The sequence below is a fragment of the Podarcis cretensis genome, assembly GCF_951804945.1.
Source record: "Podarcis cretensis genome assembly, chromosome: 13".
NCBI classification, from domain to species: domain Eukaryota; kingdom Metazoa; phylum Chordata; class Lepidosauria; order Squamata; family Lacertidae; genus Podarcis; species Podarcis cretensis.
Window position 1 is genome coordinate 5988280 of NC_137182.1, and position 25599 is coordinate 6013878.

At 43.5% G+C, this 25599-nt stretch overlaps 1 protein-coding gene and 1 long non-coding RNA gene across 11 annotated transcripts in view; one reads left to right on the forward strand and one right to left on the reverse strand.

Annotated features, from left to right (window-relative positions):
* Positions 1-25599, reverse strand: part of FHOD3 (formin homology 2 domain containing 3) — a 340976-nt gene that overhangs the window by 85317 nt on the left and 230060 nt on the right. For 5 of the 10 annotated variants that reach the window (XM_079949218.1, XM_079949221.1, XM_079949220.1 and 2 more), the window contains exons 8-12: positions 17633-17727; positions 14426-14569; positions 11347-11579; positions 5618-5983; positions 3617-3694 (exon numbers count right to left, since the gene is read on the reverse strand). In XM_079949218.1, coding sequence (XP_079805344.1) covers positions 3617-3694; positions 5618-5983; positions 11347-11579; positions 14426-14569; positions 17633-17727 — 916 coding nt within the window. The remainder of the gene's footprint in view (positions 1-3616; positions 3695-5617; positions 5984-11346; positions 11580-14425; positions 14570-17632; positions 17728-25599) is intronic. The other 5 variants (XM_079949216.1, XM_079949224.1, XM_079949223.1 and 2 more) reach the window with 3 other exon arrangements.
* On the forward strand, positions 14-9941 carry LOC307201127. Its single transcript, XR_013832566.1, has 3 exons — positions 14-342; positions 5658-5717; positions 8681-9941. It is a non-coding gene; the product is annotated as an uncharacterized lncRNA (long non-coding RNA).

A 25599-nucleotide genomic window follows, 5' to 3' on the forward strand; every position in this document is an offset into this window, starting at 1 on the left:
TTATTATTACCTTCTTCCTGTACCAGTACTGCATCTCCTCTGCCCTTTTCCTCATTACTCCTCCACCTACAAATACATCCCCTCCCACATCCCTCCGGCAACCATGCTGTGTGTTACATCACATCACCATGGAAGCCATTTTGTGACTGGTGCCTACAGCAGTTTCTCAAGTTTCAAAATGTGCTCTTGGGTTAGAGGATAAAGGAGCCCCCTGTTTTTAATGTAGAGGGAAACAAAAAGCGACACGCAGGATTCTCTTATGCACAATCACAGAGAAATAAGGAGCAAAACAGAAGAAAGCTTCTCTCTGGGAGCCCATATGTTCGCACAGTCTGGTTCCAGGTAAGCCATAGAGGACTTATCATCATGGTCGGAGCAGGCAATGGTGTGTTGCATGAGAAAACTGAAACTCAATCCAAAGAGCGTGCACGCGCACGCATGCGCGCGCACACACAAACACGACCATTATTATAAAACCTACTTCTGTATAGCCTTTTTTTCCCCACAAGTGAGTAAGATCGTGCCCACGTATCTGCAGAACAGCACTAGCACCTGTTTTCCTGTTCCACGTATATTACATCAATTCAGACCTTATGGTGAAAGGTGGGCAAGAAATCTTATAAATAAATGGATACATGGACTGGGCTCTCTCAAGAACTCACAAAAGCTACAGATGTGCCTAAAATATGCACATACTTTGTCACGTGCAATTTCATGCCATCTTTTGAAGGTCAGGGTGAAAGGCCCAGAAATAAATTGGGGAGCACACACGTAACAAGACGTCTAATAGACAGAATGCCAGCAGGTGAAGCTTTCCACATAATTGTCCTTCCCTATAAGAGACATGCCCTGCCACACAGCTGTTAAAAAGGCACAAACCCCCAGTGCTAACACACTGCCAACTATAAACCAAACCACACAGAATTAGAGCAAAACGAACACCAACAAAACATTTGGGCAACTAGATAGATTTATAAATTAATCCTATCCCAGTAATTTACAAAACCACACTAAAACCAAAACAAAATAAAAAAATTCCTTCCAGTAGCACCTTAAAGACCAACTAAGTTAGTTCCTGGTATGAGCTTTCATGTGCATGCACACTTCTTCAGATACGGAAAGCTCATACCAAGAACTAACTTAGTTGGTCTTTAAGGTGCTACTGGAAGGAATTTTTTTATTTTGTTTTGACTATGGCAGACCAACACGGCTACCTATCTCTACACTAAAACCAGTTCGCCAAAACTGATAAAAGAAAATAACGATGAAAATACTCTGAGCACATTGGCAATGTCCCCACCACCAGGACCATAACTCCAAGGCTTCAACCAATCTTAATCTGGCCTGATTATTGAATGTTTACTTAGATACATAAGTCTCACACATTCAATTCAAATTACTCCCAGGCAGGGATGGGGATGAACTTCGATGGGGGTGAAATTCAATCCATTTCACATGTAATGGCAAATATATCTAATTCAAACTTTCCAAAACAATACTCAAACCAAAACACAGCCATAACTTAAAATTTTGTAGTACAGTTTAAATAATAATAATAATAATAATAAAAAAAATAACACACACAAAATTGCATACACTGCAGCAAGGTGTGTATAGAAATGAATATACAGTAAAAAACAACACACAAACATCTGGTGTATGGGGGGGGGGGAAATTACTTTATAAAAATGTGTCTATTGGGGAAAACTGCAAACAAAAATGTGTATCTGAATGATGATGAATCTTCACAAAAACAAATATCCTAAACTGATGTGGAAATGTGGAGAACTGAACTTAAGGGCATAAAAACAAAAAACAAAAACTGAGAGAAATCAGAATTGTCACATTCACTGAACTCTACCCCCAGGTGCACTGAGGAACTATATCAGGGGTCAGCAAACTTTTTCAGCAAGGGGCAGGTCCACTGTCCCTCAGACCTTGTGGGGGGCCAGACTATATTTTTTGGGGAGAAAGGAACGAATTCCTATGCCCCACAAATAACCCAGAGATGCATTTTAAATAAAAGCACACATTCTACTCATGTAAAAACCGGGCCATCCGCAGGCCAAATTTAGAAGGCGATTGGGCTGTATCTGGCCCCCGGGCCTTAGTTTGCCTTCCCATGAACTATACACTGGTACCTTGGGTTACATACACTTCAGGTTACATACGCTTCACCCAGGAATATTACCTTGGGTTAAGAACAGGAATATTACCCAGGAATATTACTTTGGGTTAAGTACTTTGCTTCAGGATGAGAACAGAAATGGTGCTCCAGCGGCAGCAGGAGGCCCCATTAGATAAAGTGGCATCTCAGGTTAAGAACAATTTCAGGTTAAGAACAGACCTCCGGAACGAATTAAGTACTTAACCTGAGGTACCACTGTACTAACACCACAATATCATGCATGCATTCTGCCAAAGTGGGATAAAAATACCATCAATCAAATTACATATTTTAAAGGCATACCTCAAATCACAATCAAATGATCTCTAAGCAGCTTACATGCTAACAATCCTCTGCATGCTTACTTGGAAATAAGTCCTCTTTGGAAAGTTTTTGCATTTTCCACTTGCCTTTTTGAGAGGTGGGTCCTTTGACATCCACCCACACAAGCGATATAGTGGTATTTTTTTGGGGGGGGGCGAAAACTTTTAGGGTTTATCTGATTTCAGATGAACTCACCACACAGAAGATATATCCTGCTTGACAGGAAGGGCAGAGGGCGATGAGGGGAAATAATAGATCTTTGAACTACAGATATGCCAGTGATTAGAAAAATGAGACTGATATTAGGAAAGAGAAATATGCACTTAAGGGCAGGAAAAAACGGCAGGTCTTGGGATCTCAGGGATTCCCCATCGCCTGGTGTCCAGAGAACTCACTTGTCACCTATGGGCTAAAACAGGCTGGGTCATCTCATAGAAATCACTTAGAGCAGCCTTTCTCAACCTGTGGGTCCCCAGATGTTGTTGAACTACAACTCCCATCACCTCTAGCTAGCAAGGCCAGAGCTCAGGGATGATGGGAGTTGTAGTCCAACAACATCTGGGGACCCACAAGTTGAGAACTGCTGACTTAGAGGTTTGCTGGCACATTTTGCTTTGCGTCTTCTATTCCATGAGGCCTAGCAACTTGCTATTGGTGTCCATGAATTCAATGCTTCAGATATTGGGGGAATAAAGCATGGTGTTAACCATGTGGTCTTATCTGATATTATTTTTCATTGGACCAGCAAGGGTTTCAGAACTACAGTGGTACCACTGGTTACGAACTTAATTCGTTCCGGAAGTCCGTTCTTAAGCTGAAACCGTTCTTATCCTGAGGCGTGCTTTTGCTAATGGGGTCTCCCACTGCGAACGCGCCTCTGGCGCACGATTTCTGTTCGCATCCTGGGGCAAAGTTTACAACCAGGAGCAGCTACTTCCGGGTTAGTGGAGTTCATAACCTGAAGCATTCATAACCAGAAGTACCACTGTATATGACAGTATTCTGGTATAAGGAATCAAAATGCTGAAGCTAAGGAAAGGAAAGGAAAGGAAAGGAAAGGAAGACATTAAATTCAGTAGCATCCCATAACAAGGAAAGAATACTGTATGAAGAAGAATCACCCACCTAAGAGAAGACAAAGAGTGGAAATTAAAAGGATCGAAGGAGTCAGAAAATTTGTTCACAGGCAGGTTTTCAGAAGGACTGCAGGAGAAAGGAGAAACAATTACTACAGATGTGTTTGACAGGGGGAAAAAGAATACACACTGAGCAGCTATGAAATATGTATGGAAGAAGTACAGTTTGCTCACTTATACTCGGTTGTACCTTGGTTAACATTGCTATGGCATACAGAAAAAAGAACAGAATTCTAATACAATACATAGTTCAGATATCAAGCTTATGGTCCGGAGGAGGTTAAGCAGGAATGATGACAAAATAAGGAATAAACCATGAACAATTGCACCGAGAGGCTCTCTAGACTCCCAATTGTCACCTCCACTATTTTGGGAGAAACGGTAGGAAAAGAATCTCAGCATGTGAGGAACTGCTTATCTAGACGGAGCCAAAGAGCTCTTGGTAAGGGAAGGCTGAGAAAGAAAAGCTTGCGTTGAACCTACACATATAAATATAACCTGACCTCAAATCAACTGATCTCCAATCCTTCCTTTTGTGCCACTGCCCCTGATGTAGATTATATTGTGTGTCTATGGGAGAGAATGGAACCTTTATTTTAGTTTTTGGATAGTGCCAAAAGTTTGAGGTTTATAGTTATTATTATTAATAATAATGAATAATTACAGGTGTACAGCAGTTTGAATCCCTGCAACGGGGTGAGCTCCTGTTGCTCGGTCCCTGCTCCTGCCAACCTAGCAGTTCGAAAGCACAAAGTGCAAGTAGATAAATAGGTAGGCTGCTGCCAGTTTGTGCCAACAATACTATGCTAGATGAACATATAGTCTAGCTTAGTATAAGGCTATTGGGATTATAGGGGCGCGGGTGGTGCTGTGGGTTAAACCACAGAGCCTAGGACCTGCCAATCAGAAGGTTGGCAGTTTGAATCCCTGCAATGGGGTGAGCTCCCGTTGCTCGGTCCCTGCTCCTGCCAACCTAGCAGTTCGAAAGCAAAAAGTGCAAGTAGATAAATAGGTACCACTCAGGCAGGAAGTTAAACAGCATTTCCATGCATTGCTTTGGTTTGCCAGAAGCAGCTTAGTCATGCTGGCCACACGACCCGGAAGCTGCACGCCGGCTCCCTCGGCCAGAAAAGCAGTAAAGCGAGATGAGCGCTGCAACCCCAGAGTTGTCTGCAACTGGACCTAACGGTCAGGGGTCTCTTTGCCTTTACCTTTATGTATATATATCATAATATTGAAGCATGTGTTGAGCTGAATGGGTGTGGGGTCCAATGCAAACATATGAACTTTGAACAGGGGTAGGTATGCTATAAGGGTACACTTGGATGGTTTGATTCCAATCCCCCACTGCACACAGGATCTGAAATGTCTACTTGGGACAAAGTTTGGAGGTAAAATGAGCAAAATAATGACAGAAGAAGTCCAAGTAAGAAACCACCCAAAATGATGTCCTGGCATGATAACCATCCATATAGAACATCGATGTCCAACAGGTTGACCGCGATCGACAGGTAGACCCTTGAATGATCGTAGTCGATCACGGTCGATCGCATGACCCTTACTGATTGCGGGAATAAAAGCAATGTATAATGAATGTTTCCTCCCCCGGCCCCCCTTGCTCTGTCCCAACGTTGTGTCTAAAGGGCGTTTTTTAATAGTTTGCTTCCAACCTTAGTTGGCTTTATTGTTTTATGCGCTTGTTAGAGCCGTAGTTAATTCTTGGCTCCCCCCCCCCCAAAAAGAAAAGCTGAACAACTTTTGCCTCCCCCCGCAAAAAAAGCTGAACAACTTTTGCCTCTCTCCCCTTCCACACCGCCCCACGCTCATCCTCCCTCCAATAACAATGGGTAGATCACTGCCAGGTTTTTTTTAATACTGGGAGTAGATAGCGGTCTCTTGGGAGTTGGGTGTGCTGGATATTGAATATTTCTTGAACATAACATTCCAATTATCTCACAGACTATTTTATGAAACTCTTGAGAAGTGCTACCTGTGTTCCCTCATCCCTTCTGTTTCCTTCTCTTTAACAGCTGCTGGAGGTGCTTCAAGATCATAGGAGAACAGATGAAAGGGGCTGTGTGGGACGTAAGGTAATTTATTGACAGTTGGGGATGCCTTTGGTGTGACGGATGATGAATTCTGGGAAGAGCTGATGGATACAGATGAGGGTGATGAATGGAGAGAACAATGGTGTGAAGCAAATGGATCAGGCACAGGGCATGATGATGAGTTCTTGGGTGAATTCTCTGCCCTAAAGCCCACGGGAAGCCTCTCATCCTGAGAAAATACACCTGAGGTGGTGGAAGTCTCAGAACTCTGTGAACCATGTCCAACCTCCTGTCCTTCTGGAAGCCTTCTGGGAAAGGAAAGGAGGAAAGGCAGAACAGGAAAGGAGAGAAAATGGCATTAATGGAAGCATCTGAATAGATGGGTTAATGGTGAAAACACAAAAGAGAAGTTTAGATGCCTTGTATGCTTATAAACTTCCCTGAGAGGGTAAGGAAGGTGGAGAGGTCTCTTGGGATCTCTTCCCAAGGTGTCTTCAGATTTCTCTGAAAAGCAGCGGAGAACAGCTTACGATTGCCAAATGGCGCCCTGCAGTACCGTTACAAGGAATTTCTAGGGCGCCTAAGTCTCTTCTCTGCAGAATGAAGATCAGATGAAGAGCGAGAATTTCAGGATGAGGGAGCTTGCTTTATGCCTCTCAGAACAGGTATCCAAAAGCTCCAGGTGTTTCATGGGGGCATGCTAAAATGATGCCTCTAATATCATGCTGTAACAATTTTACCCGTTCATAAGATAATTTACTATAATAGGATTGAAGACTAAGGAATATCAAAAGATAACTTTTTGTTCAGCCAATCAGGAAACAATGTTTGGTTGATTTTAAGGCATCCGTTTTAAATGTTACCGAATAGCAGAGTGAAATATTTGATCACTTGAGGAATTTATTTTACATATTTATGGGTGTGTGTGTGTGGGGGGGGGGTGTAATATGCCAGTAGCAAACTCTTGGACAATTAAAGGGAATGTTAGGGGGTGGGGAACCACACAATAAAGCATTCCATGTGAATTTTATAATATAAATATTTTTATTCTATATTAAAAGGTGGAATTAATGTTGTGTTAGATGAATCACAGTAATAGTCAAGGAAAACGAAAGAAAGAAAGAAAGAAAGAAAGAAAAGATGAATGTACCAAATAAAAGCTTTAAAGGGGTGTATATCATTGAAAAAAGACCCTGTATTATCTCCAGTTTCAATTAAAATACTTTGTTTCCCTAAACTATTTAATATAAATTATCCATATATTGAAGTAGTGTGGGGGGCTACAGTGTTTTATCAAGGCAGCCAGGGCTCCTTCGGATGACAAGATCTTTTTGCACCAGGTCAGCGAGGATCACTTGCTTTTTAAAATTCTCCCATATTACAGAACTCCCTGTGCACCTTTTGGACTGTATCTGTAGGTTTCCCCTTTTGTGTCAAATAAATGGGGTCAAATAAGTGCTGTTTACTTGTTATAATACATGGAATATGGATCTCCCTCGGGAGGTTCTGGACTCTCCTTCCTTGCAGGTTTCTAAGCAGAGGTTTGATGGCCATCTGTCATGGATGCTTTAGCTGAGATTCCTGCATTGATAGAGGTTGCACTAGAAAGATGACCCTCTGAGTCCCTTCCAGCTCCAGGATTCTATGTTTTTCTGCTTCAACAATATTTCATTATGTTCCTATCATTTTATGTAAATGTATTTTGTATGAGCAGTTGGGGGAGTGGTGCAGGAAAAACAACTTATTCCTTAACTTAAAGAAAACAGAAGAGATTATTGTGGACTTTAGGAAATGTAAATTGAATATTCAGCCACTTATTATTGAGGGGAAGTGTGTGGAACAGGTCTCGGTGTTTTGATTTCTGGGAATGGAGTTGAGAGATGACCTAACCTGGGGAGAAAACAGCAAAGACCTGATGAACAGAGCACAGAAGAGGTTATAGTTTCTGAGAATCTTCTGGAAAAACCATCTCTCAAAGGACCTGTTGATGGCATCTTACCATTGTACTGTGGAGAGTGTATTAACTTATGGTCTGTGTGTGTGGTTTGGGAGCTGCACGGCCAGGGGAAAAACAATGCTATCCAGGGTTGTAAAGACTGCGGAGAGAATAATTGGGTGTACACTTCCCACCTTGGATCAAATCTATGCTTCCAGGTGCCATAAGAAAGCGGAAGATAGCACATGATAGTACACACCCCGGAAATGATCTCTTTCAGCTTCTGCCTTCTGGAAGAAGGTACAGGGTTATAAAGACTAGTGTTAGGACTTCAGAATATAGACCAGGACTAGCTGCCTGAGGAACAGTTTCTACCCAAATGCGATTTTGGTTTTAAACGCATTGTAAGGAGTCTGTATGGGAGTGTATTGTATTTAAAAATGGGGTATCAGAGTTTTTAGGGGACTAACCAGGTTGGGATAGCTGGGATAGCAGGCTTTTTGGGTTTTGAATGTCTTATGCAGATTTTTCAATTTCGTTGTTCTGTATGGGGCAATGACAATAAAGCTTATCGTATCGTATAAATGATAAAAAATAGAAAAATATAAATAAAGCACGTTCAGTTTACAAACAAAACATTTAAATAGCTACCTTTCTACCAGTAGGGAGGGTATGGAGGATTTTTGTTAGCGGGACAGAATTTTGGTTTTTTTTGGGGGGCAGAACCTCAGATTTGTATTGATTTGTACTTATTGAGGGGGGCAGCTACGCCCATGGGGGAAACAGGAAGGATGCTAAACATAAATATTTAAGAAGAGATAATATTATGCTTCTGGGTTCAATCATACATTTAACAAGGACAGAGCAAATATTCTGAAGGGCTGTTATCAGCTATTAAAGTTAGTGAGATGTTTAGTTCAGGCACTCTTTAAGGTGTTAGGAAGGGCACCACCCTAGTACCTGGTTTTGACCTGCCTAGAGGACTCTTCCTCCCCCTCCTCCTCTGAATTAGGTTCTGTGACTGGTTGCTCCTCTTCCTCCTCCTCCTCTTCCTCCTCCTCCTCTCTAGAACCAAAGCAATGGAAAGAGGCATGCAGATGGACAGAAACACATAATATAGAAGAGAAAAATGAGATGAGCAGATACCTTCAGCAGAACCAAATAAAACTAGGAGTGAGAGAAGGAAAGGAAAAGGAGAGAAATAATTAAAGCACCAATGCATTGACTTACTGCACGGAAATATTTGTTCAATATTGCTGGATGCAGTCCTGATTCCACTGAAGTAAACAGGGGCTACACCTGCCTCTGTGTTGCTAGCTCTATTTTTATATATTACATATCATATATAATATTTATGAGAGCTGATTATTAGGCACTTTCTGTTTTACTTAGTTCCCTATTTTTCAATATTTTAATATCAGATCTGTTTCTCCTTTGCGCTGCGCTTGGAAAAACAGTCTTCTTCAACTCCTTGCAGGTGAACAAACATAAAGTGGAAAATGTTCCATCAAAAAGGAAGGTTTTATAAGTCATAAGTAGGTATCATTTTTATTTCCTTCCAAATTCGCCTGCTTCTGCCGTCAATTTATTACTGAAATTCCACTTGCCCAGTCTAAATGCTGCAGCCCATAGTTTTATTGCCTAAGCTTGAAAAAGCAGGCAATTTGACCACATGCTGATCAAAAGCTTTGAACACAATCTGCCCCCTCCCTTGGGCATGAAGCCTGTGTACATACGTCTCTGCACGCATGGAGGAAATCCCTCACAGCCTCTCTGTGAATTCTCAACGACTTATTGGAAGCATGGAATGGAGCAGAAGGCTTCAGGATAGAAGCACGTGAGGTGCTGGAGGGCGTCTTGTCCAGCCACCTTGAAAATATTTGATTGAGAGGCAAGCGCTTGAAGAAATAGGTAAATGGATGGCATTACAAAGGTAGTGGACTCAGTGAACTGAGGGGCAGTATGACAGAAGAGAGGAGAAGGCTAAAACAGATGCTTAGCCAAGAGTACCAGGCTGCTGGAGCCTCAGATCCTAATAATCTTTGAGATTAAGGAGGAAGAACCTGCAAGATTTGCAGGAATAGCTGGTTAGTGGCAGAGTCATTTGCTTCGTAGTTGAGTTGGGATTTGAATGCAAGTTTGACTGGCCCAAGTCCAATATCATAGCGATTAGTCATCACACTGCTCTGGGGTTCATCTATGTATACTTCCTAATAATGTAGTATTTAAGGAAGGCTTCCTCAACCTCAGCCCTCCAGATGTTTTGAGACTACAGTTCCCATCATCCCCAACCACTGGTCCTGCTAGCTAGGGATCATGGGAGTTGTAGGCCAAAACATCTGGAGGGCTGAGGTTGAGGAAGCCTGATTTAAGGAGTTGTCATTCACAGTCAGATTCACATATACTAGACTTAGATCCAACCATTAGATCCTGAATGCTACATTATTGTTTTCTTTGTACGTTATTAAGTGAGCAAAGAGGCACGCGAGTGGTTCCTGTATTGGCTGTCATTAAGACACAATATCTAAATTCGCCTTCAGAAAGGCCAAGTCTCTGTATAGCTTCCATCTCACTGAAATGAACAATCAAAGCTAATAGCAGCTGCAGGGCCCATACACCTCCGGGTGTAGGGCAGCATATAAATTCAATATGTAATACAAACAATAAATAATTTTCACTGGTACTGTAGTGGGGGAGGAAAAGGTTAAAGCCCCCTCTCCTTGGCCACAACTAAAATCACCCCCTCTGCATGTGCTAATAATTGTGAACAACAAAAGCAGCAAGTGTCACATCCAGTTTGGCCCGTAATGATATTACACCAGGCAGAGATGTTATGCTGTCACATTCATTTTAAAGAGAAGCATCTTTACTCCTTCGATTATACTCAGAAACCTGAAAAAAGACTCTGTTGTCACTATAAGCCCTCTGCAAAGAAAAGAAAAAATTAGATGAATACATTGTGTGGATTCAAAAACTCATGCTTGGCAGCTCGGGAGATGCACAAGACTTTGCAGTTTCTCACACCCTCACATTGGCAAAGGTTGTGTATCCACAGCATGAAGAATCACTGCTAAGAGGAGTTTTGAGAGAAGAAACGCCATGGTGCATCTGTGTCAGCACAAGCGGACACCTTCATCTGCCCCAGCTGCAACAAAACATGTCTCTCCCATATCGGTCTCCACAGCCACAGCAGGCACTGTAACTCTCCAACAGGATGACTTCACCCACAAAAGCACATTCCTCCAGTGTCTCTTGAGACAGAGAGATGCCAGCAGCAACAGCAGCAACAGCAACAACAACGACAACAACATTGGCAAAGACAGAGATAGTTTGATACATATAGAAGCAGCAATTCTGATACGGTCACAAAGCATAAATGAAGAGACGTTGAAGAAAACTATCTAATGTGTGCCGGAGAGTAGCTGTTTCCCTTAAAACCTAAGCGGGTGTCGAGAGACAAAACTCCTAAAATGAATTGACAGCTTTGTTAATAATATGAAAGCTGTTTCCATATAACGCCATTTTCCATCTGCCAAGGAAGGAGACAGACCTGGAAAACAGCTGCAAAGCTGGGGTAAGGGGGCAGAGGGGACCTTTTCTTTCCAGCTGCAATCAGACACCTGAAAGCATCATTTGAATGTGCACTACAGGCTCCCGCATCCCATCTTTACCGGACAAGAACGAAACGGAAAGGTACAAAGCAGGGAGAAACAAGGACCATTTCCCTGCACTCACTTCTCGCTGAGGCTTTCGACGCCCTGCCCATGGCTCCCCCCAAGGCTTGCTTGAGGAGAGGGGCTGGGAGGGGCAGATACCGTCTTCTTCTCACTCTGGACAGAATGCCTCCGGCTCCTCCTGCGTTCCAGCCCCCTTCGTTCATTGCAGCCAAAGCTGGACCTTCTCCGATCTTTGCGGCCACTGGGCGGGGGCTCACCATTGTTATCACCATCCTCATGCCTCAGGGTCATCTGAAAGAATGAAGAATTAAAAGGAATGCCGCAGGCGGCACAATGGCAAATGCCGTCCCCAGTCCGATACTAATTCATATGTGCCTCACTTTCTGGGTCGTGTGGAGCTATCTGGCCTCGCAAAGCACTTCTGTGCAATCTGTTTGTTCACTTACGTGCAGTTCAGAAGACGTGCCTTCTGCTCCCATCCCTGCTGGAAATATCAGGGACCACAGAAAAAAAGAGACGGATGCTGGAATACTCACAGGTTACAGTGAGGGGGGAAAGTATTTGATCCCCTTCTAAATTTGCCCGTTTGCCCCCTGGCGAAGAAATGACCAGTCCATAATTTTAATGGTAGGTTTATTGTAGCTGTGAGAAACAGAATAACAACAGGAAAACCTCCAGAAACCCAGAAGACAAAAGTCAGAGATTGATGTGCATTATAATGAGTGCATTATAATTTATTGAGGGTGAAAGAGGATAGCGCAAAATGTGGTCTGAAGCTCAATATCAAAAAAACGAAGATCATGGCCACTGGTCCCATCACCTCCTGGCAAATAGAAGGGGAAGAAATGGAGGCAGTGAGAGATTTTACTTTCTTGGGCTCCATGATCACTGCAGATGGTGACAGCAGTCACGAAATTAAAAGACGCCTGCTTCTTCGGAGAAAAGCAATGACAAACCTAGACAGCATCTTAAAAAGTAGAGACATCACCTTGCCAACAAAGGTCCGTATAGTAAAAGCTATGGTTTTCCCAGTAGTGATGTATGGAAGTGAGAGCTGGACCATAAAGAAGGCTGATCGCCAAAGAATTGATGCTTTTGAATTATGGTGCTGGAGGAGACTCTTGAGAGTCCCATGGACTGCAAGAAGATCAAACCTATCCATTCTTAAGGAAATCAGCCCTGAGTGCTCACTGGAAGGACAGATCGTGAAGCTGAGGCTCCAATACTTTGGCCACCTCATGAGAAGAGAAGACTCCCTGGAAAAGACCCTGATGTTGGGAAAGATGGAGGGCACAAGGAGAAGGGGACGACAGAGGACGAGATGGTTGGATGGTGTTCTCGAAGCTACCAGCATGAGTTTGACCAAACTGCGGGAGGCAGTGGAGGACTGAAGTGCCTGGCGTGCTCTGGTCCATGGGGTCACTAAGAGTCGGACACAATTAAACGACTAAAGAACAACATAATGAGTGAAATAAGAGGATGGGTATTCTAGCATGACAAGGACCCAAAACACACAGCCAAGGCAACAAAGGAGTGGCTCAAGAAGAAGCACATTAAGGTCCTGGAGTGGCCTAGCCAGTCTCCAGACCTTAATCCCATTGAAAATCTGTGGAGGAACCTGAAGGTTCGAGTAGCTACACATCAGCCTTGAAATCTGACTGACTTGGAGAGGATCTGCAAAGAGTGGGACAAAATGCCTCCTGAGATGTGTGCAAACCTGGTGGCCACCTACAAGAAACATCTGACCTCTGTAATTGCCAACAAGGGTTTTGCCACCAAGTACTAAGTCATCTTTTCCAAAAGGGGTCAAATACTTATTTCACTCATGATAATGCACATCAATCTCTGACTTTTGTCTTCTGGGTTTCTGGAGGTTTTCCTGTTGTTATTCTGTCTCTCACAGCTACAATAAACCTACCACTAAAATTATGGTCATTTCTTCGTCAGAGGGCAAACGGGCAAATTTAACAGGGGATCAAATACTTCCCCCCCCTCACTGTACTGGAATGTCCAGCCAGGGTGAAGAGGTTGGTGTTTGTGAAGAAGAGGGCTTTGTTTTCCCTTACCAACTGAGATATGAGAGGGAGACCCTGAAACTCCCATTTCCCAGCCATCTACCCGAACACAATTATTCAGTATACCAGGAACCTTTTCTTCCTCTGATGACAATTCAGTCCTAGTCACTTCCCTCTCAGATGTTCTGGATTGTGCCTTACAGGGTGGGAGGGTGGTCTAAAAACACCACTACCCCAGGGGAGTGGAGAAGGCATCTCTGTTGGGTCTTTCAGAACTTTTTTCCTGTTATGAAGGCTTACAGAACCTAAGATCTCCAGCATTTCAATGGCAGAGAATGTAGCTTAATGTTTTCCAGAGGAGGATTTGTTACTAAATAAAGTAAAGTAATTTCAGATGCATTAACAGAGAGATGTTCTTTCATAGTGCATAGCATTCAGTTTATAAAGTCTGAAAGGGTTTTTTTCAGTACTGAGAAGCTCATATTCTGTCTTTCCCATTCATATTCTATCCTTCACATAAGTACTCTACTATTGATTACTTTAAATGAAGATGTAAAGTAAACAATAGTTTGCTTTATCATGTTTTTAATATTCTGTTGGGAGCTGCCCAGAGTGGTTGGGGAAACCCAGGCAGATGGACGGGGTATAAATAATAAATGATGATGATGATGAATGTAGCTTCATCTACACTCAGTTGCTGCACAAGCTCAATAATTAATCCAATCTAAATTCATGAAAGTGGGCTTGAAGGGCCATCAAGATGGAGAATAATCACAGGTGCAGCACTCTTGAGCTGAGCTTTTGTTGAATGCTGGACGCTTTTACATGGGATGTGAAATTATCAGCATTAAAATAGTTTAATTGCCGACAAGAGCACATTCAAAGGGACCATAAACATATTCATTTTTTCTTCCGTTTCTTAACCATGAATTATTATTATATGAGGTGTGTTTTACTATTAAATACCCTGCACCGTCACTGTGTAGCATAACCAGATGTTTGACTTTTCAAATAAAAATAGCTAGACTAATATTACCCTGGTCACATCCCCCCTCCCCCGCCCAGCTCAACTTTGAAGTACACCGAGTTGCAAGATGCAGAGAGCAGGGCATGTTCTGTTACCTCATAAATGTTGAACTGCTCGATTAAGTCCAAATCTGCTCCTTTCTTATTCAAGTGTCTCTGGGAGATGCCTTCTATCCCCAGTTCTTCCAGACAGTCAACAACATCATAGAAGGAATCCTGGTCCGGCAAGCCAGACAGTGTCTGAAAGGCAAAAGGCAAAACATTTCAGGCTTCTTGCTCCAAAACAAATTACACTTATGTTGACCGTGCTGATCAGAAAGAAAGAAAGAAAGAAAGAAAGAAAGAAAGAAAGAAAGAAAGGAAGGAAGGAAGGAAGGAAGGAAGGTTCAGTACTTGGCGACAGAAACATTAACAAATTGTCCCAGGCAACAAGGACATGATCCAGGCAAAGTCGCATGTTCTTGAATACCACTGATTTCTGGCAGAGAACCTTAAAAAGGTAAAGGTAAAGGTACCCCTGCCCGTACAGGCCAGTCTTGACAGACTCTGGGGTTGTGCGCCCATCTCACTTAAGAGGCCAGGGGCCAGCGCTGTCCGGAGACACTTCCGGGTCACGTGGCCAGCGTGACATCGCTGCTCTGGCCAGAGCCAGAGCCGCACACGGAAACGCCGTTTACCTTCCCGCTGGTAAGCGGTCCCTATTTATCTACTTGCACCCGGAGGTGCTTTCGAACTGCTAGGTTGGCAGGCGCTGGGACCGAGCAGCGGGAGCGCACCCCGCCGCAGGGATTCGAACCGCCGACCTTTCGATCGGCAAGTCCTAGGCGCTGAAGCTTTAACCCACAGCGCCACCTGCGTCCCGCGGCAGAGAACCTTAGGAATATACAATTCTCCAACTGAAAATCAAAAGGGCTTTAAAGTGTTTGACTGCATTATTCTTCAAATAACAATAATTTTTCACTAGGCTTCGAAGTCCTACACATAACTAGGTAAGTGGTGCTGATTTTCTTATGAGTGGGCATGGATAGGTTAGGCTCTAAGACTACTATTCTGAACACACATTGTAAGAGTAAGTTTCACTTAAACTTGATGGAACTTCCTTTCCTGTATGTACCCTTAGGACTGACCTGCAGAAGTCTCTGCCTTCTGAAAGAGCTGAGAATGACAGGATACAGTGGTACCTCGCAAGACGAAAAGAATCCGTTCCGCGAGTCTCTTCGTCTTGCGGTTTTTTCGTCTTGCGAAGCAACCCTATTAGCGGCTTAGCGGATTAGCGCTATTAGCGGCTTAGCGGCTATTAGCGGCTGAGCGGCAAAGCGGCTATTAGCGGCTTAGCGGCTTAGAAAAAGGGGGGGAAAGCGAAAAAAATCGCAAGACTCGCAAGACGTTTTCGTCTTGCGAAGCAAGCCCATAGGGAAATTCGTCTTGCGAAGCGCCTCGAAAAACGGAAAACCCTTTCGTCTAGCGGGTTTTTCGTCTTGCGAGGCATTCGTCTTGCGGGGCACCACTGTATAAGGTACAGGAAAGTGGGGGGAGGCAAAGAGGTTATTTTATAAATATAAAAACATCTATGGCTTTGGGGGAAATATTATTGGATTCACCGCTGAATGAGGTTTAGCCAGTGGGGGGAGGGGCTGCCAGGTATCTTCTGTATTCAAGTTGCTAGGCAGATTTTGTGTGTGTCACATGACACTTTTAGAAAGTAGAATTACAAAGTCCCTTTATTTCCCCCACGAGGATGCTCGGTACATTATACAAAGAGTCCCTATGACCTCTAGGTGGATCTCAGATGACACCATATATGGTGGTGGGGAGGAGGACTAGAGAGTGTTCCTTCAAGTTACAAAAAGAAGGAAAAATCGTGGGCTTGAGCAGTCAGCCTTGTGTTCCTGGTAGCAATTCCACAGAGGAAGCGTATTGTGGTGTGTGCCACATTTCATCAAAACTGTAACTGGCACAGCTGGAGTCCAACTGAACTGGGATTGGGAAGGAGCTGAGACTCCTGTGTCAACACTGGAGCCAGATGTGTTCAGAAGGAGAAAAGGTATTCCACCTGTTCCAGTCTCCCCCCACTCCTCCTTGCCTCCCTCCTCTTCATCTATTCTCCATGGTTTGCCATCCTGGGCCCACAGGCACTGAGGGGATCGTTACATCAGCCTACATGAGGTACCCAGTATCAGGAAGGTACCACGACCCTTGGGGACGAGGCCATGGATTAAGAGTAGGAGAGGAAATTGTCTTCAGGATCAGCCCTAAGTGTACATAGTACACCAGAAGTACTTGGACAAAATGAACCTACTGTGGTCAGGACCTCCTTGGCCTGAGGTGGTTGGGTTGCCCTCTTCTGAATTGGAAGATTTTGTCTCCTACGCCCTAGAAGAACCAGTTTTCCTAACTCAGTTGAAGCTGATTGCTAAAGAAGGCAGGGCTTCTCTCACAGAAAGCAAAATAAACTACTGAGACAGAGCTATGGCTCTCATTTAAAGCTCAATCTGAAGGTGACTGCCACTGAAAGAACATCTGGATTTATGGTGCGTCCAGCCTGAGGCCTGCTGGGGAGCTGTCCAGGGTACCTACCTCTGTAACCTTAATGCTGAGGCCATTGCTCAAAACAGAACAGAAGCAAACATTCAGCACAACACTTAGAGGTACTTTCAGCTGGTCCAACTTGTCCTGGTTCTTCGCATAATACCATGTGTCTAACCAACTCTCTCCTGGTCATCCATGCTAAAAGGCAGCTAAAGTATATCTGAAGCTGTGTCAGGCACAGCACATGAAACTATCTCAAATGAAGTCACAGTACATGGTGTGAGGTAACAAGCATCCTTCTATGAAGTCACTGACTCCACCAAGAAATTTTAAGGCACAAAGTACATGGCTCTCCTGGCACCATAACATCAAATAAAGCCATAGCCTACAGACAAGTTTCAGCAACACTCACCTGCTATGCAAAGCCCTGAGGTATCAGTACATTTTTCATTCTAAATGTATCCTATCTTTCCCAGGGAATAGTGGAAGGTCAGGTGTGTTTTTTAAAATTAAAAATACATTCTCTTATTTGATATCATTCAACAATTAGCAGCTGTTAGCTAAGTTTTTTCTCACAAGCATATACATATTTACATTTGTGGCTTTTTTGCAGTGGGACAACTATTTATTATTATTTTTTGAGCCTTTTAAATTGTCTTTTAATTGGAATGTTAAAGGGAGATTTTAAAAGCGTGTTTTCAAACGCCAGGGTCAGGTGCCATAGGAAGTTTTGCCCTATATGTTTGAATACACAAATCCAAATTTAAAACAAACCTTGTTCACTAAAGTCATTGCATAAACTAGAAGTTCTGTGTCAACCCCATCCTTTTCTTCCAGGATCTCCATAACATTGGACCATAGCTTGACACCTAAAAAGGGAACAAAAACTTATTAGGCAAGAAGATCAAAGTGTATCACACAACTGGGGTCCCACAATGCAGGGTTAGATGCCAAATAAATTGTTCAGTACAGATGTGAGTAATACCGTAGTACAAATAATGCATGGACATTTGACACAGTTCGACGCTATGCATTTGGTACGTGGAAACAAATCCTACTGAGCATGGCTGATGTTAGCGGGTCAACATAGCAGGTGGCAAGAGTTCCATCTCTGAAAGCCCCCTGGACTCTGCTTCTCTTTTTCCCCATTGCACCTTGCTTGCTCAGTCACTTGCCTTCTCCTTGTGGGGCAAAGGTGTGAAGGTTTTTGTACGCTTTTCGCAAGAAGCACCCTCTGCTCACTCAGATATATATTTACAGTTCTTTATTTCACACAGGTACAAGCAGCATAGTACAACTTATGCATCCGAATCGTCCGGTTCAGATTCAGGGAGTGGTCTTTTCCTCCAACAGAAGAGGCGGGGAAACCTCATGGGACGTCTCTGATCTCTGTGCTTTAACCCAGTGTTTCCCAACCTTGGGCCTCCAGCTGTTTTTGAACTACAACTCCCATCATCCCTGACTAGCAAGACCAGCGGCAAGGGATGATGGGAATTGTAGTCCAAAAACAGCTGGAGGCCCAAGGTTGGGAAACACTGCTTTAACCCTCTCTTTTCCTGTGCCGAAGGCACAGGCATAGGCTCTCTGTCTGTCCCTGAGCTTCCTGTGCGGTGCTGGGGCTCTGCTTCAGCATTGAAGAGCCTTGACAACTCCTGGTTGCCTCCTGCTCTCTCCCCCTCTCCCCCTCCCATCATTTCCTGGCTGGCTCTTTCTGACTGTTCCCGTTCTGACTCTTCTCCTCCCCCCCCCCAAGGCATTCCTTGGCAGTCCCATGACAAAAGGGGACAAGTAGGAATTGACAAGGGTGAGGAGGGGACGCAGGCAGTCTACTTCCCCCCTCCGTCAACTGCAGTGGTGATTGGACCCAATCCATACTGCCACAGAGAGGAAGAGGCAGGTAATGGGGAGCAGAAGTCACAGCAGCTGCGTGGCCATTTGCTTTCTCCTGAAGTGGGGAGCAGAGAGGGTGGTCTGGAGGAGAAAATCCCTCTGGGGGGAACAGGGCCCACCAAGCATGTCCACTATTACCTAAAATCAGCCCTGCTACCAACTTCTCAAAAGGATTGAGCTGGACTATATTATGCCTGCAATGGGCAGGTTCAACACTTAGGCAGGAAGAACCAGCTGCAGAGATATAAGATAGGGGGCACCCGACTTGCTAGTAGTACAGTGGTACCTTGGTTCCCAAACGGCTTAGTTGTCGAACAAATTGGCTCCCGAATGCTGCAAACCTGGAAGTAAGTGCTCTGGTTTGCAAATGTTTTTCGGAAGCCGAACGTCTGATGTGGCTTCCGCTTGATGTGGCTTCCGCTTGCAAGAAGCTCCTGAAGCCAATCGGAAGCCGCGCCTTGGTTTTTGAATGGTTCCAGGAGTCGAACGGACTCCTGGAACGGATTAAGTTCAAGAACCAAGGTACCAACGTACAGGCAAAAACAATCTAGGGGACTTAGTAGGCCACAAGCTTAACAAGAGTCAACACTGTGATGCAATAGCAGAAAAAGCTTCTGAGTAGGCATGGTTAGGTTTGCAGGCATAGATGGCTTTGTGATGAACTTCATTAACCTTTGTCTTTAAGGTGTCTCAATGTTCTTTGCAGTTTTTGCAAATAGGGCTAGCCCTCTCAAAACACATTAACTTTGAAAGGAAACATGCAAGGAAGGTAAATATGGATTAGTAAATAAGTTAATTGCTGAGATATAAAAAGTTGTTGTGTGCTACATAAAAAAGTTCCATAATACACATATTTCCACATTGGCAGATGATGAAACAGATCTAAGCCAAAAATGCAATGCTATTCTAAGCTGCATCAGCAGAAGTCTAGTGTCCAGATTAAGGGAAGTAATAGTACCACTTTATTCTGCCTTCATCAGACCACACCTGTATTCCTGTGTCCAGTTCTGGGCACCAGAGTTTAAGAAGGATATTGACAAGCTGGAACGTGTGCAGAGGAGGGTGACCAAGGTGGTCAAGGGTCTGGAAACCAAGCCTTATGAGGAACCATTAAGAGATGGAGAGGAGGTATTATAGGCATCTTCAAATATCTAAAGGGCTGTCACATGGAGGAAGCTTGTTTTCTTCTGCTCTGGAGGGTAGGGCCCATACCAATGGCTTCAAGTTACAAGAAAGGAGATTCTGACTAAACATCAGGAAGAACTTTGTGACGGTAAGAGCCGTTTGACAGTGGAACTGTCTCCCTCAGGAGATGGTAGACTCTTATTCCTTGGAGGTTTGTAAGCACAGTTTTGTTGGGCATCTGTCATATAAGATCTAGTTGAGAATCCTGCATTGCAGGGGGGTGAACTAGATCAGTGTTCCCCAACCTTGGGCTTCCAGCTGTTTTTGGACTACAACTCCCATCATCCTTGACCACTGGTCTTGCTAGTAAGGGATGATGGGAGTTGTAGTCCGAAAACAGCTGGAGGCCCAAGGTTGGGGAACACTGGACTAGATGACTTAGAATGATCCTAAATTAAAAAAAAATCCTTCCAGTAGCACCTTAGAGACCAACTAAGTTTATTGTTGGTATGAGCTTTCGTGTGCATGTACACTTCTTCAGATACACTGAAACAGAAGTCACCAGACCCTTATATATAGCGAGAGGGTGGGGAGGGGTATTACTCAGAAGGGTGGTGGGAAGGGGTGGTTGGCTGATAGGTGTAGTAAACCAGTTGACGACTGTTAACGACTGAAATTAGCCTTACAGGAAAAAGCAAGGGATGAGATGGCCAAAAATAGCTTTATCATATATAATGAGATAAGAATCCAATCTATTCAGACCAGGTCTCTCCATGGTTTTAAGTTTGGTAATAAGTTGTAATTCAGCAACTTCTCTTTCTAGTCTATTTCTGAAATTATTTTGTAATATGACAGCTACTTTAAGATCTTGTATAGAATGTCCTGGGAGATTGAAGTGTTCTCCTACTGGTTTCTCTGTCTTGTGATTCCTGATGTCGGATTTATGTCCATTTATCCTTTGGCATAGGGTTTGTCCTGTTTGTCCAATATAGAGAGCTGAAGGACACTGTTGGCATTTGATAGCATACACAATGTTAGAAGATGGGCAATTAAATAGGCCTGAGATGGTATGTTTGATGTTGTTGGGGCCAGTAATGGTGTTGTCTGGGTGTATGTGGCAGCAAAGTTGGCATCTGGGTTTATTGCAGGCTCTGGTACCAGTGTCCATGTTAAGTCTTGTTGCTGTATTATTGTGGGTGAGGAGTTGTTTAAGATTGGGTGGCTGTCTATAAGCAATGAAAGGTCTTCTTCTCAGAGCTTGAGAAAGAGAACTGTCATTATCTAGGAGAGGTTGTAGATCTCTGATGATGCATTGAACTGTTTTAACTTGGGAGCTGTATGTGATTACTTGTGGTGTTCTGTTATTTTCTTTTTTGGGTCTGTCTTGCAGCTAGTTCTCTCTGGGTATCAGTCTGGCTCTGTTGATCTGTTGTTTAACTTCATCAGGCGGATATTTTAGTTCTAAAAAGGTTAGTTCTATCATTCTAAGACATCATGACATCACAGTAGCAAGTACCATTCCCTATGACATCACGTGGAGCCTTTCTCTGCATCTACCGCAGCAAGTCAATGATGGCAGGTGGGAAAACACACAACTAGATGGCACTACATTGTGTTTCTAGGCACCATAAGCTGAATGGGAGAAGTCACAAGGGGATGCTGGTTCCAGCAGCGCCATGTGGCAGTTGTGACATGTAAACCAGCTCTCATTCATCAGATCCCTCTGATTGTGAAGAGGTTTCTTTGCCCTTGAGACTGACCCAGAAACTCCAGCGGGTGCAGAATGCCGCAGCGAGACTCCTTACAGGGTCCTCGCTGCGAGATCACATTCACCCGGTCCTATACCAGCTGCACTGGCTCCCAGTGGAGTACAGGATCAGGTTTAAGGTGCTGGTTTTAACCTTCAAAGCCCTACACAGCCTAGGACCCTCATACCTATGGGGCCGCCTCTCCTGGTATGTCCCACAGAGGACCTTATGGTCTTCAAACAAAAACATCCTGAAGGTCCCAGGCCACAGAGAGGTTAGGCTGGCCTCAACCAGAGCCAGGGCTTTTTTGGCCGTGGCCCTGATCTGGTGGAACGCTCTGTCACAAGAGACTAGGGCCCTGCGGGACGTGACATCTTTCCGCAGGGCCTGCAAGACAGAGCTGTTCCACCAGGCCTTTGGCCAAGGCACAGTCTGACCCCCTCCTTTGGCAATCCTCACAGAACTTCTAGCCCAATGATTGCCATTAATTTGATTGGAATTAATTTTATAATGAAATGATTTTAGAATGTTTTATCGTTTTACTGTTGTTAGCTGTTCTGAGCCCGGCTTCGGCTGGGGAGGGCAGGATATAAATAAAATTTATATTATTTATTTATTTATTTATTTATTATTATTATTATTATTATTATTATTATTATTATTATTATTATTATCATCATCACTATTTTTGGGCACACCCATTTGGCTATGTGCAAATGTTACTGTCCTTTAATATTTAATACGAGAAATACTGTGCAACCAAACACTTTTCTATTATTTTCAGCTCAACTTTCCATATATTCTGTGCGCTGGGTTGAGTATGTAAGTTCACAGAAGATATACGATAGGTGGGTATGATACCCACACTGCAGAAATAACTGCCTGTGGTTTCTAATGAAGAGAGAGAAACTGGAAACAAGAAGGATAGATATATGATTCTAACATATACTTATGCCATTTGGGGGTAACCGTAAGCCAGTAACATGACAAATTAATTACTTTAATCCATGCCGTATGACAGAAATATGCTTTAGTTAACAGACAGACTACTTGTCTTCTCAGAATGTGCTTCCTCCCATCTAAAGCATTCTAGAATATTCTGCCTGTGGCCTACAAAAGCACACTTCCATATGTGTCTCTGCATGGCAATCATAAAGGAGTGTCATATAATATTTTTCTGTGTGTTTGCCAGGGCTACATACAGAGCAAGCCAAAATACAATGCAAAGGAACCTGCATAAAAACGACATTTGAATAAAATCTATTTATTTCTATCAGGGCCTTCACAGGAGTGAATAAATATGATTCAAGTATGTAAATCCACCCATATATATAAAAGTATTACCGTAAATTCTTTTTGCTCTTAATTGTGGATTTTGTATGATGTTTTTGCACACCACTGGCACAAAGGACACTGAGATCGAACCTCTGTGGTGGGAGCAATTATTATAACTTAATGTCAGAAAACAAAGAATTCTTGTGTTGGACTGGCTTTTCTGTACGACAGGGCTGTTTACAATATGTTATTTTGTACATCCTTAATTTTTGAACTTCCTATTGTTTATATTTGCTCATGTGGAAATGCATCGTGACATACCGAAAGTTTACCTACATCTCAGAGTTCCTTATCACCTGTCCTGACTCATCCAAAGGAATCAGAAATTGAAGAGCATGAGATGCCCCCAAATTCTGCTACCCCCTAAAATGGGAGCAAACTTTCACATGCAACTGCATTGGGCTAGAAATATTCCAGAATCAGTTCTATCTCTGACCCAGTTCCAAAAGCTTATGAGATACACAAACATCTACCCAAACGCTCCCACTTCATGTATGCTGCTGCAGTACAACGCTGCTATCAATATCACATTTCTTAGATACAGAGGTTCTCTGCACAGAGGAAGTACAATGAAATAATTATACTATACCGGCACAGCAGAAAATCACAGCTTTTTCCAGCTCCACAAACCTGAACAACATTATATTAAGTGAAGTACTATTATCTGTGCTAGTGCAACAAACCGTTGCAAAAGTTTCTTATCTGACCCTTCGTAACAGATTTGGGTATGACAAGTTTGGAGAATGCATTGGAGAATATACATTCAAAAAAGCTTCTTCTCGTTGTTGCTGTCACCCATCTGTCTTGAGAGACAGTGGAGTGCACCTCCAGGGGTGAAGTCAAACGTCTGCGTTAGCAACACCAAAGTGACATCCCCTGGGCGCAAGCCTGGGCTGTGCATATGCAGGTCCTGGACTAACTAGATAACAAGACCCCCACACTTGGCCTTGCTGATGTTGTCCAAGCAGGGACGTCCAACTCCCAATAGTCTGCGATCTACTCACAGTATAAAAAAACAGGCAGTGATCTACTCATTGTCGTAAAAAGACTGGCAGTGATCTACCCAAAGCAGTGGAGCTTTTTTTCAGGAAGCCAAAGTTGGCTGGGGGTTTTTTTGGGTGGTGTTGTTTTTTTGTAAGAAGATCACTGAGGGGCCAGAGATCAACCAGGATCTACCAGGAACACCCCGTGATCTACCAGTAGATCGCAATCGACCTGTTGGACATGCCTGGGAAAGCAGAGCAGTACATGTGGCTACCAGCTGGGCTGCAGGAGTTGCCCGGACGAGGAGGAGGAGAAGAAGAAGGAGGAGGAGGAGGGAGAAGAAGAGGAAGAAGGAGGAGGAGGAGGGGAGGAGTTTGGATTTGAGATCCCGCTTTATCACTACACGGAGGAGTCTCAAGGTGGCTAACAATCTCCTTTCCCTTCCTCCCCCACAACAAACACTCTGTGAGGTGAGTGGGGCTGAGAGACTTCAAAGAAGTGTGACTGGCCCAAGATCACCCAGCAGCTGCATGTGGAGGAGCGGGGAAGTGAACCCGGTTCACCAGATTATGAGTCCACCGCTCTTAACCACTACGCCACACTGGATGAGGTGTACAAGGAGACATCCAACCGTCTTACGGACTCCACTCTAAAAAGCTCACCCCTCAACAACCAGCAAAGTCTAGTGAACACCCACACATACAGACATAACTCCCCATCCACCCCAACATAGATCCCACTCCATTTGAACTGCAGGGCCAGCAGTACCAGGAGCTGATAGTATGAGCTGAATAAAATGGGTTGATGAGCAACACTGCATGCCTTTGATCATGAATTAGAGACATTTCAGTGTGGGTTTGATTTCTATGGGTGTGGGGTTTAAATGTGCCAGGCTTATGGGTTCACATCGTCATGTGTGTATGCGAAGCTGGGTTTAACACTCACAACAAGACTTTGATCAAACACAGCAGTGGACTAAGTTCATAAATTCAGCTATGAGTCATCAAACACTGATTATTATAGAATGCAGAATCAACTCATGCGCATAAATATGTGAACTAAGGCTCCTCCACCAGCTATATAAAAAGGCCACCTGGAATGGGGTTACATTTCAAGATCAACCCCCTTCAAAAGCTGTTGGGATTTATCCATTCTCATCTTGATCTTGCGACTTTGTATCTTTTCTGCAATGATTGATCTTGCAAGCTAATCAGAGCTAAAAAAAATAAAATAAAAGGGAAAGCTGGGAAACCTACTTTTTCTTCTCCGTTTCTAAATCTTCGGAGGAATAGCCTACATTTTTAAAGTAACCTACGGCCTCGTCACTGCACGACCTTCTTGATTGTGAGTCTTTCCTAACTTTTCAGTAAATCAGAATGGAAGTCTTTAAAATGCTGAAACGAAATGGGCAGTGATGAAATAAGGAATAAGAAATGTACTGCTTCCCCCTGCTGGATGGATTGCTTTCCTCTGCTACAGACAATAACTGCAGACCTCATTCCACTTTTTAATTGTTTCAGCATATTTGTTTTCTTAGCCTCATCAGGCCAGTATATGGTATAGCACCATATGGTTTAGAAAATGAATCTCTCTAACATATATTGCTATTTCTATTTTTTGTTATTTCTTCATGGCCTATTATTTAAAAGAAATCCCCCC